The sequence below is a fragment of the Nyctereutes procyonoides genome, unplaced genomic scaffold (assembly GCF_905146905.1).
Source record: "Nyctereutes procyonoides isolate TBG_1078 unplaced genomic scaffold, NYPRO_anot_genome, whole genome shotgun sequence".
NCBI lineage: Eukaryota > Metazoa > Chordata > Mammalia > Carnivora > Canidae > Nyctereutes > Nyctereutes procyonoides.
Genome location: NW_026575049.1, coordinates 70,072,918 through 70,087,720, shown reverse-complemented (window position 1 = coordinate 70,087,720; position 14,803 = coordinate 70,072,918). Strand labels below are relative to the sequence as shown.

The 14,803-nt window shown below is 63.5% G+C and overlaps 1 protein-coding gene across 2 annotated transcripts in view; it reads left to right on the top strand.

Moving 5' to 3' along the window:
* Nucleotides 1–14,551, top strand: part of ADD2 (adducin 2) — an 88,236-nt gene extending 73,685 nt beyond the window's left edge. For both annotated transcript variants that reach the window (XM_055329392.1, XM_055329393.1), the window contains exons 11-16: nucleotides 2,906–3,163; nucleotides 4,188–4,307; nucleotides 4,979–5,068; nucleotides 6,611–6,758; nucleotides 7,626–7,748; nucleotides 12,370–14,551. In XM_055329392.1, coding sequence (XP_055185367.1) covers nucleotides 2,906–3,163; nucleotides 4,188–4,307; nucleotides 4,979–5,068; nucleotides 6,611–6,758; nucleotides 7,626–7,748; nucleotides 12,370–12,674 — 1,044 coding nt within the window. In that variant the 3' untranslated portion in view covers nucleotides 12,675–14,551. The remainder of the gene's footprint in view (nucleotides 1–2,905; nucleotides 3,164–4,187; nucleotides 4,308–4,978; nucleotides 5,069–6,610; nucleotides 6,759–7,625; nucleotides 7,749–12,369) is intronic.
* The last annotated feature ends 252 nt before the right edge of the window (nucleotides 14,552–14,803 follow it).

Below are 14,803 nucleotides of genomic sequence, written 5' to 3'. Positions count from 1 at the left end.
CCAGGGTGACCATGAGGGTCACTTTGTAACGATGAAAAATACAATCTGCCTGGAAACTACAATTCCCATTAACACTCATGTGCCGAGCAATCGACGCCTAGACAAAGCACCAGGGCAAGGGAGTTTCCTACAGAAATTCTATCATATCTTTTAAGAAACAGATAATTCTTCTGCCATTTAAACTGTTTCAGGAAAATAAATAAATAAATAAATAAATAAATGAATAAATAAATAAATAAGTAAATAAGCTGTTTCAGAGAATGAAAGTAGGACGTGGAACATAACATAATTCTAACAGGGTCAGGGCGCTCAGTCGGTAGGTGTCTGCCTTCGGCTCCAGTCATGATCTCAGGGTCCCGGGATCGAGTCCGGCATCGGGCTTCCTGCTTATGGAGCCTGCTTCTCTCCCTCTCCCGCTGTCTCTGCACCCTCCCACCACACTCATGCTTGCTCTCTCTCACTCTCGCGAATAAATAAAATCTAAAAAAAAGTTATTTGGGGGACCCCTGGGTGGCTCAGGGGTTTATCACCTGCCTTTGGCCCAGGGCGTGATCCTGGAGTCCCGGGATCGAGTCCCGCGTCGGTCTCCCTCCATGGAGCCTGATTCTCCCTCCTCCTGTGTCTCTGCCTCTCTCTGTGTGTGTCTCATGAATAAATAAATAAAATCTTTAAAAAAAGGTTATTTGATGAAAATGTATCCATTTATAATAAAATAATAGCTGTTAAGAGAGGAGGACACTTATTTAACATGATTAATTTTTTTTCTCGGGACAAGAGCCAATATCTTGGTGAAACACTAGACGTATTTCCACTAATTTTGAAACAAAATAATGATTCTTGCTGTCAGCACTTTTAATATTGTTCTAGAATAATACTGGAACACGATCTGAAATAGTGAAGCATCAAAATAAAATAAATATTGAAAAGGAAACAAAATTACTTGTCTGTATAGGTATTATGGTTACACGCCTATAAAGTCCCCAAGAGTCAACGGAGACAAAAACATTAGAAATAATGAGTGCATTTTTAAGTAGTCAGTTATGAAAATGCATTTTAAAAAGTGGTAGCTTTTTTTTTTGCATCTTAACATATAATAATATATTTGAAAATACAGTAATGGGAGGAAATAGCCCTATTTGCAAATGCAGAAAAACCATAAAACATTGAGCAGAACTGATTTAAAGGAAACCATAAAATTTTACCAGTAGATGTCAGAGGAAGCCTGAATTCAGTGAAGAGACACAGTTTCCTCTTGGTTAGAAAATTCCATAAGGTGGGGACACCCGGGTGGCTCAGTGGTAGAGCATCTGCCTTGGGCTCAGGTTGTGACTCCAGGTCCCGGGATCGAATCCCACGTCGGGCTCCCCGCGTGGAGCCTGCTTCTCCCTCTGCCTGTGTCTCTGCCTCTCTCTGTCTCTCATGAATAAATACATAAAATCGGAAAAAAATAATTCCATAGGGTTAAGAGGTCCCGTTTCCAAATCAATGACCTCAATGTAACCCTTCAATGATAGGGGAGCACAGAAGGACTTTGCAAACATGTTTTCCCAAGTGGAACTGAGAGTGGCCAGGAAAACCCTATGAAAAGAAGAGTAATTGAGGATACTTGTCCCATCACATGGTAAAGCGTGAAAAAGTTTTAGCAACTAAAGAGCGGAGCCCCAGTGCAGGATGGACAGGCGAAGCAGTGGGACAGAGAATCAGAAACGGATCCTAAATATATGGGGGCTTAACACAGGGCAAGTAGGCATCTTATGAAGCAGGAGGAGGAGGACTGACTGCTAGGCCTTTGGGAAATAAATAAGGTAGATCATTTCTTTCGGCCAGAAGAATTCCTGATTTATCAAAAATTTATAACATGAAAGAGACTCCTAGATATTTAAAAACGGATTTATACGTTTGATGCTCTTTTGTTGGGAAACAACTAACCGAGCATGGTGGGAAAGTCTGGAACCATGATGACGAGCATTGACAGTTATGATATTAAAATTGAAAATGTATATTTTTGGGGATCCCTGGGTGGCGCAGCGGTTTGGCGCCTGCCTTTGGCCCAGGGCGCGATCCTGGAGACCCGGGATCAAATCCCACATCGGGCTCCCAGTGCATGGAGCCTGCTTCTCCCTCTGCCTGTGTCTCTGCCTCTCTCTCTCTCTCTCTCTGTGACTATCATAAATAAATAAAAATTAAAAAAAAAGAACATGTATATTTTTATACACTCTCCCTCCCTCTCATCCTAACGCTAGGAGCCCCCCACGCAGAGCACCGCCCCAGGACTCTGGGATCGCGACCCAAACCAAAGGCAGAGGCTTGACTCACTGAGCCACCCGAGCAGCCCAACCGCAGAGATTTTTAGTGCTCGTCCCTGGGGATGAGATTTTCGTGTAAAACCCACTTTTTTCTTATGTTTTTCCATATTGCCTGGTTTTTTTAGACAGGTCTGTATTTTCTTTATAATCAGAAAAATATTTTAATGCCTCCTTAATTAAAAAACAAAAAAGGCAAAGCCAAGGAGGACGGGTCAGGAGCTGTCCAGATGACCGTTCCCAGTGCGCAGCGGCCCCTCCTCGCTCAGGGGGCGGGTGTTCCTGAGCCGGACCTTCGGCTTCGGAGAAGTAAACGGCTTAGAGACCTGGGAGTCGGGAAAACGAGGGCTGACTGTTGGAATCAACTGGAAACTCTTAAAAATCCTGCAGTGCAGAGCACGCGGGAGCTCTGAGGGTGCAGGCAGCAGCCTTGGGAAGCCCCCCGGTGAAGGAGGAAGGAGGTTGGGGCCGGGGCACGGGGCGCACGGCGCAGACTGGGATGGAGACCAAGTCCTGGAGAAGGGGGGGGCGCAGCGTGTGGGAGCCGTGCACGGGGGGACGGTTCTCCCCACGGTAAGTGGCCGTGCCCCCGTCCCTTCTAGGGTTACAGAACAGGCTACACCTACCGCTACCCCTTTGTTCAAGAGAAAACCAAACACAAGAGCGAGGTGGAAATCCCAGCCACCGTCACGGCCTTCGTGTTTGAGGAGGACGGCGCCCCGGTGCCCGCCCTGCGGCAGCACGCCCAGAAGCAGCAGAAGGAGAAGACCCGTTGGCTCAACACGCCCAACACCTACCTGCGGGTCAACGTGGCTGATGAGGTGCAGAGGAGCATGGGCAGCCCGCGGCCCAAGACCACAGTAAGGGGGACGGCGGGCGGACGGGGGCCTGGCCCCGCCTCTGGTTAAGCCTGGGGCTGGGGTCAGATTCCCATGGGGCTTCCCACTGGGCTCACGCCCCCGGGGCTCTGTCCCTGTTCCCGCACCTCTGCGCTGGGCCGGGGTCCTGGGGAGCAGCTCCCTCCGGGGCCGACCGGCCCTCGCTCCCCACTGCACAACACCCGGGAGCACGAGGCTTTTGCTTCCTGCCCCCCTCACGGGGCTTCTGGGGAGGTCCCGGGCGTCCAGCATTTGGACTGCGGATGCAAACCCAGGAGGTGGGCGGGATGCTGCGGTCTCCTGCGTAGTCTCCCGCTCACGCCCCTTCTCCGTCTCGGGCTCCTGCACACTCACGGACACGTTGGCTCTTCATCTGATGTTGTTGACACTAAAGTATCTAGGAGCCAAAGAGAATAGGCTTTTGTTAAAAAATAAATAAAGAAAAAAAAAAGCCCTGCAAAGTGCAATCATAAGCCAGGGCCCCGGGTGGCTCCGTCCGTCAGGCTCCCAGCTGGCGACCACAGCGCAGGTCGTGACCTCAGGGTTGAGGGACCCAGCCCCGTGTCGGGCTCTGCGTGCTCAGCGCAGAGTCTGCTTGGGACCCTCTCCCCCTCCCCGCCCCCGCCCCGCTCTGAGCAAGTGCATAGAATCTGAAGCCGGTAAGTCACCGGACTCTGCGCTCGGGCGGCTGCCTGCCCGTCACGCCGGGGGTCAGGGTGCGGAGCCGGCTCTCCAGCTGCCGCCCACCGCAGGCCGGGCCCTTTGGCCCCCGGGCCCCGATGCTCGTCTCTGCTCCAGGGCCCCAATGCCCCTCTCTGCTCTGGGCCCCCCATGCCCGTCTCTGCTCCGGGAGGCGGCCAGCCCTGCAGGAGGCCCAGGCGGGGAGCGTCCGTGCGCGGGCCTGCTGACCATCCCCGTGGGCCGCCCGGCCAGACCTCGGGTGGGCCGTGGGGCGGCGTGCGGACCTTACGCCTCTGCCTCACCCCCCGGTCTCGTGTGTCTGCAGTGGATGAAGGCCGACGAGGTGGACAAGTCCAGCAGCGGCATGCCCATACGGATCGAGAACCCCAACCAGTTTGTGCCTCTCTATACCGACCCCCAGGAGGTTCTGGACATGCGGAACAAGGTAAGGGCAGCTGCCCAGCCCGCCGCCCCTCGCCCGAGCCGCACTGCCTGAGGCCCCGCAGGTACGAGCCGAGCGCCAGGATGTGCCCAGGCCCTCTGACGAGAAAGAACCCTCCGGGCGGTGGTAGCCGGCGACCCCGGCCCTAGAGACGCTGCCTGAGCCCACCTCGAGTCCGCGCGGACCTTATGCCGGTCCCCTTTGGGCTCATCCTCAAAGTGCCACGGTCCTTTGTATTTATTTCTCACCCTCCACGAGTCGCTCGCTCTGTTTCTTGTGTTAAAGACTCCGGGCGTAGCCGAGCCCGCGTGAGGTCGACAGGCCCGTGGAGCGGCGATGCGACGGTGGTCGGTGGTCCGAGGACCGTCTGCGGGGCTTGGGTGACGGTGCCTCCCCAGGGAGAGACCCAGGCTCCAGAGTCGTGGCTCCCGGAAGCCGGCGCAGTGAGGAGACCCCTCGGGGGCTTCGGTAGACCGAGCCCCCCAGGGTGCACCTCGCCTCGGCCTGCACCCCCGCGGCGGCTCCCGGCGCTCATGGGCTCCGCTCGCCGACAGGGCCTCCCAGGGGACACGGGCCTCCAGCCCCGGGGGACGGCTGTAGCCCTGGGCCCCGGCGCCCTCGACGGCGCCCCCGACGAGCAGCCGCTAGCTCACTCTCTCTTCCCTTGCCCGCAGATTCGAGAACAAAACCGACAGGACGTGAAGTCAGCGGGGCCTCAGTCCCAGCTCCTGGCGAGCGTCATTGCCGAGAAGAGCCGAAGCCCGGTACAGCAGAAGCCGCCCCTGCCCGGAGGGGAAGCGTGCTCGCCTTCGGGGCCTTCAGTGCCCGAGGCCGGGCGGCGGGACCCCTGAGTCCTCAGGCCCACCCTTGTCCGTGATCTTGGGCGCTGCCGCTCTTGCTGCAGGACGGACGCTGTGAGGACCAGGGCCGGCGTGGGGCCGGGGCGGGAGCAGCGCCCGCCCGCCCCGCAGTGACGCTGACTTCCAAGCTTGACCCAGGGAACCCCGCTCGGCCCCCACGGCTCCTGCCCAGTGGGCGTCGCGGGAGCGCGGCTGGCGGTTCCAGCTGCTCCCGGCCGGCCTGCCCTCGGTGCTCCTGGCCTCTGCGCGTGGACACGGCAGCAGCCAGCCGTGGCGCTGGGGGACGTCCATGTGCTCGCAGAGGAGGGGCACGTGTGTGAGGACGGTGCACGCTCAGGCTGGCCAGGAGCCCCCACACCCATGTAGAGTAGGACGTAGGGAGTCGCTCCGGGGCCGAGATGGGGCCACCCGGGGCCAGTGCGTAGGGAAGGGCGGGAGGGTCAGAGGCGCAGCTTGTGTCGCAAGCCATTACCCCGAGGGCGGCCAGGAGGGAGGGACACAGGACCCGCTCCGCCCGCCCCCGGAGCAGATGGAGGCCGCTGAGCTCAGGCTGCAGCCACAGGGAGGGGCCGTGCAGGCGCCGTGAGGGTCACCGGCCGCCACGCGCCGGGGTGGGGAGTCGGAGTTCCTGCGCCCCCAGAGCGGGGCGGTGAGTCCTCAACACGGGCCGGGGTGCGGGTCCCTTGGGGGCGCCGCGGCGTCTCAGGGAAGGTGGCCCGGAGGCCGGCGCAGGCCCTGCAGGGGCTCGCGTCCTTTGAGCGTTGCGCTCTTTGGCTGCTCCCCGGCTTCGGAGCACGGCGCCCTCGAAGGCCAGCATGAGGCCCACATTAGAAGGGACCGAGGGGTCAGAGGACTGCGGAGGCTCCCGCGAGGCCCGGCTGTGAGCTCCCCCGAGCCGGGGGCTCCGCAGTGCCCCCAGGGACCCGCGACGCCGGCCCCGAAGATCCAGGACTCAGGACCTTGGCTCGCTTGTGACTTACGGCCGTGCGCGGAGCAGGACTAACCGCCGGACCGACGCTGAAGCCGCTGTGTCTTGCGCTGACCTCGTGCCTGTGCTGTGGCTCATGCTGCTGGGGGGGGGGGGGTGGCGCTGGGCCGGCGGCGGGACGCAGGGCTGCGGGGCTGCGGGGCTGCAGGGCTGTGGGGCTGCGGCTGTGCATGCGGACGGCGCGGGCGACCCGCGGGGCTGCAATAAACGCGTCTTCTTCTGCTTGGGCGCATCCTTCGCCTTTCTTTCCGGGGCACAGGGCGGGCTCCCCGCATCCGTCGGGGCCGCGGCAGAGACCCCAGGGTGGGGGGAGGCAGCGGGGGAGCGGACGCCCCAGGCCCGGGGCCCTGCCGTTTCCAGGAGCGAGAGCACCGGCAGCTGCGGGAGGGACAGAAGCTTGGGCCCGGGCCCCGCGGCGGCGCTCAGGGGGCGACACGCGCTCTGTGGTTGACTTTCAGTCCACGGAGAGCCAGCTGGCGGCCCAGGGCGACGCGGACACCAAAGACGACGCGGAGGAGACGGCGCCCAACCCCTTCAGCCAGCTCACGGACCAGGACCTGGAGGAGTACAAGAAGGAGGTGGAGCGGAAGACGCTGGAGCTGGACGGTGAGGGGCCCCGGGGTGACGGGTGCTGCCCCTCCGGGCCTGCCGGGCGTGCGACGGGGCCGCAGGGGCGCTTGGGGCCAGAGCATCCGCTGTGACGGGGGGTGACAGGAGGGGAGCCCACGGCGGACCCGTTGCATTGGGCACCAGCCGGCCTGCCTGCAGGGGGACGCCCGCCAGCGGCCTCCCGTGGCCCCCTCACCCCTCCTTCACTGTGGGATCCGCAGCCCGGCCCGAGTCTCAGGTCGACCCCACACGTGCCATCACGGCGGCTGCGTGCTCGCGGTCACACCCGTGTCCCCGCCTGGCACAGCTTCCCCCCCCCCCGGGCTCCGGCCCCAGAACTGCCATCTCAGCCCCGTCCCCCCTCACTCACCCCACCCGCCCCGTGTTTCAAGAGCACGTGGGGCCGAGGCACGGAGACGTCAGCTTCCGGCCGGCTTGCGTCCTCCCAGGCGCAGCCCTGGTCACGCCCCCTCCCCATGCGGGCTCGGCGCCTTCCGGGCACCCAGCAGGCCCTGCCTGGCGGGCTCAGGGTGCTCGTGTGACGGTTGAAAAAGTGGGGAGAAAACGGGGTGCTTTCTATCCCCGGGGGATTATTGGGCCGAACGTGAAGTCAGATAAAGAAGCTCCGAGCACCCAGACCGTGGGCGGGAAACCTGCGGCCCCGTGGTCCCGTCGGGGTGACGCCGCCCTGGGAGACCTGCGGGGACCCCAACTCCCTCCTCCGTCTGCCTTCCCCCGGGATGTCGGACAGACTCCTAGAGGCTTGTGGGGTCAGCGAGGAGGAAGAAGCACCCGTGGGTGTCCCCTGTCTGCCCTCCTCTCCTCCGCTTGAGCCCACCCTGAGGCGGCTTTCTGTGCTTTCAGGGGAGAAGGAGACCCCGGCGGAGGGCCCGGGCTCTCCGGGGTCGGCTCCAGCGTCCGCGGCCCAGAGCCCAGCGCGGTCGGAGACGAAGAGCCCCGCGGTGTCTCCCTCCAGGTCTGCAGACGGTGAGCGGAGGGGACCAGGCGCCTCCACGGCCGGGCGGGCTCCGCGGGGGGCCCCGGGGGCTTTCTGGGATCTGAGACCGGGGCCACCAAAGTTAAGCTTCTTTCCTTCACGAGCCGGGACATCGCGGCCTAAAACTTGCGTCCCCGCCTGCGGGATGATGAGGAAGCTGATGGCTGGCGCGCGGCCTCCCGACCCCTGACCCCCGAGGCTGCTGGTGGTCCCTCTGGGGGCACCGGCCCGGGGCTCAGGCTTCACTGCGGGTGGGGGTCCCCGGGATCTCACGAAGACGAAGGTCCTGGGCGGAAGGTCTGCGGTGGGAGCTGAGCTGTTTCCAGAAGCTCCCGGGTTAGGCTGACGATATCCTGCGCAGCCCTGGGACCTCGGCAGGTTGGAGCCACCTGGGGGGCTTCCCACCCCCGACAGCGGCCTGGGCCCCAGCACGGCAGCCCCTTGGCCCCCCCAGCGGTCCGGGCCGGGGCAGAGGAGAACGTGCCGGCCCCGCTCCCTCCCGGGCTGAGAACCGCTGCGCACGTGCTGGCCCAGAGCGTTTAGGCCCAGGCCCGCCTGGAGATCGGAGCATCTTTGTGCCTCAGTTTACTTGTCTGTCAAGGTATTCTCCCTTCTTAGGGTTCTTAGAGGGAGGCTGTCGTTGAGAGCGTAACAAATGGAATCTAAAAATACAATGAAAGAAAGAATAAAAACACTTAAGGGTAAGATCCAGCCGGGGTCACGATGAACGCTGCGCACGGCGGGTAACGGCCCCGCTGCGGCCTGTGCCCCCGAGATTACCCAAGGGTCTCGACCGAGCTCCGTGAGCCCCCCGGAGCGGGGGCCGTCCTCCCCGGGGCCCCGGACTCGGCGCTGGGCTGCCCAACAGGGCTGGTGGCCCGATGACATCTTCCGTGTCCGGAACAGGGTGACCGCCGTGCGCCCTGCAGCCCCCCGGCCCCCTCCACGGCTGGGTCGCCGCCTCGAGCGCGGTCCCGGTGCCGCCCGAGGACGCCGTCTGCTCGGGGCCAGGGCTCCAAGCGACGTGCCCCGGCCGCTGCGTTCCCTGGCCTCACCGTGCGTCGGCAGCCGTCTCCCGTCGCCCGATCGCTGCCCCTTTGTGCTTCATCAACAGAGGGTCCCCGATTCTGAACACCTGTCTCCGTAGTGAGTGAGGCGGGCGGCTTCCTCACCCCAATACTTACCGCGGGGCGGGGAAGGGCTTCATCAAAACGAGTGGATCTCAGCTTGCTTTTGCTTGGGTCAGCTGACCCCTCAGTGTCCCCACATCTCTGTCCCCCAGCTGACCCCTCAGTGCCCCCCGTCTGTGTCCCCCCAGCTGACCCCTCAGTGTCCCCACATCTCTGTCCCCCAGCTGACCCCTCAGTGTCCCCACAGCTCTGTCCCCCAGCTGACCCCTCAGTGCCCCCCGTCTGTGTCCCCCCAGCTGACCCCTCAGTGTCCCCACATCTCTGTCCCCCAGCTGACCCCTCAGTGTCCCCACATCTCTGTCCCCCAGCTGACCCCTCAGTGTCCCCCATCTCTGTCCCCCAGCTGACCCCTCAGTGCCCCCGTCTGTGTCCCCCCAGCTGACCCCTCAGTGTCCCCACATCTCTGTCCCCCAGCTGACCCCTCAGTGCCCCACTCTGTCCCCCAGCTGACCCTCAGTGTCCCCCAGCTCTGTCCCCAGCTGACCCTCAGTGTCCCCCGTCTGTGTCCCCCAGCTGACCCCTCAGTGTCCCCACATCTCTGTCCCCCAGCTGACCCCTCAGTGTCCCCACATCTCTGTCCCCCAGCTGACCCCTCAGTGCCCCCCGTCTGTGTCCCCCCAGCTGACCCCTCAGTGTCCCCACATCTCTGTCCCCCAGCTGACCCCTCAGTGTCCCCACATCTCTGTCCCCCAGCTGACCCCTCAGTGTCCCCACATCTCTGTCCCCCAGCTGACCCCTCAGTGCCCCCGTCTGTGTCCCCCCAGCTGACCCCTCAGTGTCCCCACATCTCTGTCCCCCAGCTGACCCCTCAGTGCCCCCCGTCTGTGTCCCCCCAGCTGACCCCTCAGTGTCCCCACATCTCTGTCCCCCAGCTGACCCGTCAGTGTCCCCCGTCTGTGCCCGCCCAGCTGACCCCTCAGTGTCCCCCGTCTGTGTACCCCCGCTGACCCCTCAGTATTCCCCCATCTGTGTCCCCCCAGCTGACCCCTCAGTGCCCCCGTCTGTGTCCCCCCAGCTGACCCCTCCGTGTCCCCCGTCTGTGTCCCCCAGCTGACCCCTCAGTGTCCCCCGTCTGTGTCCCCCAGCTGACCCCTCAGTGTCCCCCATCTGTGTCCCCCCAGCTGACCCCTCAGTGTCCCCCGTCTGTGTCCCCCCGCTGACCCCTCAGTATTCCCCCATCTGTGTCCCCCCAGCTGACCCCTCAGTGCCCCCGTCTGTGTCCCCCCAGCTGACCCCTCAGTGTCTCCCGTCTGTGTCCCCCCAGCTGACCCCTCAGTGTCCCCCGTCTCTGTCCCCCCAGCTGACCCCTCAGTGTCCCCCGTCTGTGTCCCCCAGCTGACCCCTCAGTGTCCTCCGTCTATGTCCCCCAGCTGACCCCTCAGTGTCCCCCATCTGTGTCCCGCCCCTCGGCCTCCGTGAAGGACGCTCCGTCCCAGCCTCTTCCTCTGTGTCGGGCGTGTCCGTCCCCCCTCCCCCCACCTGCCGGGCCGCCCCTGTCCTGCTGACCCCCTGTCCCCGTGGCCCGTCCAGAGCACGTCCTGCGCCTCCTGAGGGTCAGCCCAGCATCAGTGTCACACGGGCTCCGTCGCCTACTATTTTGCCATCACAGATGAGTCACCTAGAGAGCCTGCGGCGTGGGGGCCGCCACCCCGGGTCCTTGCGGGCCCATCCAGAGCATTGTCCCTGGGCTCAGCAGAGCCATGATCCCGGAACGGCCCTGGCCCCGTGAGTGTGTCGCCCTCCCGGGCTGCGCTCGGCGTGAGAGGCTACGGGCCCGCGTCACGCAGCAGGCGTGGGTCGCTCCGCGGGGTGGATGACACTGGGTCCCGGGGCGCGGGGGAGCTGCTCCCCAGACCTCGGCACCCTGGGCCGCGGGGTCCGCTGGGTGGCCGTGCCCGGTTGGAGCGTCCAGGGTGGCGTGCTCGGCAGGTGCCCGGCAGGGAGGCTGCGGGCCCCTGGGACACGGGGTGGCGGAGTCGCTCCCTGTCTCCACGTCCACGTGGCCGGAGCACCGCCTGTGTGTGCCGCCGCCCAGGGCGCAGGAGTGCGGCTCCCCAGACCCTTGGAGCAGAAGCTCCTGGGCCTCCTCCAGCTCCCCCGCCTGCGGCCACTCCGTGGACTTCCTCGGAGCTGCGGGGGACCACAAACAGTTCTGTCCTCTTAAAAAAAATGACACATGAAAGTGAAAAATGGGTAAATTGGCAGTAGATTTAGGGCCGGTCAAGCTCAGGGTCAGGGGTCAGGGTCTGCTTGGGGCCGACCGGAGGGCCGCTGAGGACAGCCGGTGGGTGGGGGCGTGGGAGCCCACGGTGGGAAGGGCGGGGGCACGGCCGCTGGCGTCCGGGGCCTGGAGGGAGCGGCTGGGGTCGGCCCTACAGGGGCCAGGACCCGTGTCGGGGCTGAGAGGGAGCCATCGGGGGCGCTGGCTTTCACCGGGTGGGGAGGCCGTGCCAGTCAAACTAGCCCATCCCACCTGCCCCCAGACAGACACTCGTTGCCCCGCGTCCCAGGTAACCACACATTTCTCCAGCCTTTACCCCTGAGAATCCTGATTTTCCTGGAAGTCCTCCCGTCAGCCCTTCATTCCTCCTGCGTCATCTCATCCAGTGCCCCCACCCCAGGGGCGCGGCGGGTGCACCCCCACCCCATCCCATCAGGCAGCTCCTCCGCTCTCCAGTCGTGCACCCCCACGCTCCCTCCCCACCCAGACACTTCAAAGCTCCAGGGAAGCAGAGTGAGGGGACACTGGGAACGGGGAGGGCGGGCGGGAGCTCCATTTCGGGTCTGAGCAGCTCCGGCTCTGAGCACGGCCGCGATCCACGGAGCCCGCCAGGCGGCTGCTGGGGTGGGCCGACCGGCATCTCCCCTTCGGGACGCGGGTCCGCGTGGCGGGGACTCCCATCCTCCCTCTGCCTTCCCCTCTGGGCCACCTGGGGAGACGCTCTCCATTTGTCCAAAAGTCCCTCCCTGGCCTAGGACGTGAAACGGGTACGAAAACCCGGCGTTTTCATTTCAACTAACCGGAATTTAAGCGAAAGCTTTTTAAAAATGCCATTTCTGTATTTTCACTGGTGAACGTGAACCGCTCACAGCGATTCTTAGTTGCTCTCCGCGGTCCTGGGGCCTCTCTCCTCACCTGGGTCTGTCCCCTCACTTTGTGCCTAGGAAAGCGGGGCCCCCGTCACCTCCGGACCCCGTTACCTGTGTCCGTTTGTAGACGCGACCCCAGAGTGTCAGAGCTGCCCGGGGCCCGGGGGTGGGCGAGAACCCTGCCCAGCCCTCGGCCCTACGGCGTCGGCCCGTCCCTCCCGTGGCTCTAGACTTATTTTATAGAGTCGCCTAGAAATGCTTCTGTTAACCCCGCGTGGAAACTCCCACCCGATCGAACTCTCATGGGTCGTATCTTTTGGTCTTTTTCTAGAAGGTGCGAAGACGGAAACAAGCGAAGGCACCGCAGAGCCTGAAGCAACGCAGCCGGAAGGAGTGGTGGTCAATGGCAGGGAGGACGAGCCGACCCCAGAGGACATCCTCAGCAAGGGCTTGAGCCAGATGACCACCACGGCCGACACGGATGTCGACACCTCTAAGGACAAAACCGAGTCGGTCACCAGCGGCCCCATGTCCCCGGAGGGCTCACCCTCCAAGTCTCCCTCCAAAAAGAAGAAGAAATTCCGAACCCCGTCCTTCCTGAAAAAGAGCAAAAAGAAGGAGAAGGTGGAGTCCTGATTGGTAGCAGCTTCGGCTCCCATCCGCACCCTCTCCCCTCACCCCTTCCCTTCTCCCATCTCTGTCCCCGGAGGCGCAGGGCCAAGGAGGGGTAGGCGAGGACCCTGGACCACCCTCTGAGGGCGAACTTGGAGATCGCGCGACCAAGCCCTCCGTCTACGGCTGCCCCGGAGAAATCAGGAGACTCCCCCACGGCCGCGCGGCTCGCTGGTGGCGAAGCCTGCACCGGAGCGTGGGTCTGCTGGGCGCCCGCCCGGCCCAGTGCTCTCGCCACCGCCACTGCCTGGCTGTGCGCCGCCCCCGTGGGGACGCCGTGCACCGCGCCGAGCCCCGGGCGGAAGGCCGGAGGGGGCTGCAGGCGCCCACAGCCTCGGACCAGCCCAGGCAGGGCCCGACTCTCCCGAGGAGCCAGGTCCTCCCCGCAGGCATGTGGCCTCCCGCCCACGGAGCTGCCCCAACCAGAGATCTCTCCCCGTGGGGTCCCCGCCCGGCCGCGCACACTCAGCAGACACATTGCCGCCCCCCCCCCCAGCAGAAGTTAATCTTTGTTCCCAAGGGCTGACGGCTTCGCTTGCACTTCCCCAGCCGCTAACCCCAAGCTGTCTTCACGGGCCCCTGGACGGCGGACGACGAAGGACCCGGGGAGCGGCCGGCGGGAGGGCCACCCAAGGCCGCCGCGGGCTCGCGAAGGGTTTGATGGGTGTCAACAGCCGGGAACCGGCCCGTTTGAGTCGCGCATCTCAGGCGCTACAAAACTGAAACCAAATTTAGCTTAGGGTAAACGTGGTCTCACGCTCAGGGCAGAAATCAGGGGGAGTTAGATCCTCTTGTCGGCCTTGGGTTGCGCGAGAGGATCAGCGCGAGATGGGAAGCGCCGCGCCTCCGGGCTTTGCATGACGCGGGAGCAATGCGGCTGCACCTGTTTCGCTCCCGTGCAGTCACGTGTCCCCGGCCCGTCCTCCAGACCGACGGGAACCAGCAGCGAACCCGTGGCCGCTTTGGGGTCCGGCCCTCCCTCGGGGGCCAGCAGAGGAGAATGAGGTGAGCCCTCGGGATCAGTGCTCTCGGGCCAGGGTCAGATGGAGCCTGAGCGCCCTTGCCCGTCACTCTCTGTCCGTCTGGGGCCTCGTGACGGCCGCAGCCGTCGTCGCAGGTGCTGGCGCCGTTGTCACGTCCTCCCGCGGGGCATCGATTAATGAGCGTTGCTGGCTCCTGAGAAGCAGACAATCCACACTCTTCACAGCACAGCGTCTTCAAAGAGTATTTTTCCTCCGTGTCCTGATGATCGTGAAAGCACTTGCGAAAGTTCTCGATCCCCGTGTCCCCCGTGTGAGCCCTCACTTTCCACGTGGAGACCCTGCAGCTTTCCGTGCGTCGCACCCTCGGGCGTCATGCCAACCCCGCCTGACGCGAAGGGGAGCCAAGCCCCAGAAGGACGACCGACTTGCTCCAGGAAGGTCCGGAGCCTTTGTTCTTCAGTCATGATGACTAGACGACGTGCAAATCCCCGAGGGGGGTGGTTTCAGCCCAGGACCTCGCCGCCGCCCGGTCTGCACCGTGGAGTGAAGGCAGGAGCCCCCGTGTGCTCCCCCGTCCGTGCACGCGAAGGTCTTGAGGACCAGGGACCGGGGTGGGGCCAGGCTGCCCTGTGACGAGGGCGCCGCGGGCCGGAGCGCGGGCTGCCCCTGGGGACGGACCGTGACCGTCCTGCCCACCCTCCCTGCCGCCCCCGCCCCCGCCCCGCTCTTCCCTGTGATGGCCACCCAGTGGCCGCGGGCATCGCTGCCTCAAAAAAAAAAAAAAAATCTGTGATGTGGGAAATGCCTTTAAAAGCCGATCCTTTGATGCCTTCTCTGAAAAAATAGATCTCACGTTCATTCTTTGGTCCCCGCCGTGTTTGTCAAGCGCCCCTGGGCGGCGGGCATTGCCTCGCTGTGGCTGGAGCGACCAGACACAGGAGGACGCGGCTGCCCGTGCCGGTGGCTGCAGCTCCGAGGGGACGTCGACGGGCTCTGTGCTCAGCAAATTCTCTTTATTCCCTTCCCAACCGTGAGGCCTCGTGGGGTGCAAATGCCAGAGCCTTGCCAGAGCATCGTCCCTGGACCTCAAGCCACGGGTCCGCCGTATGT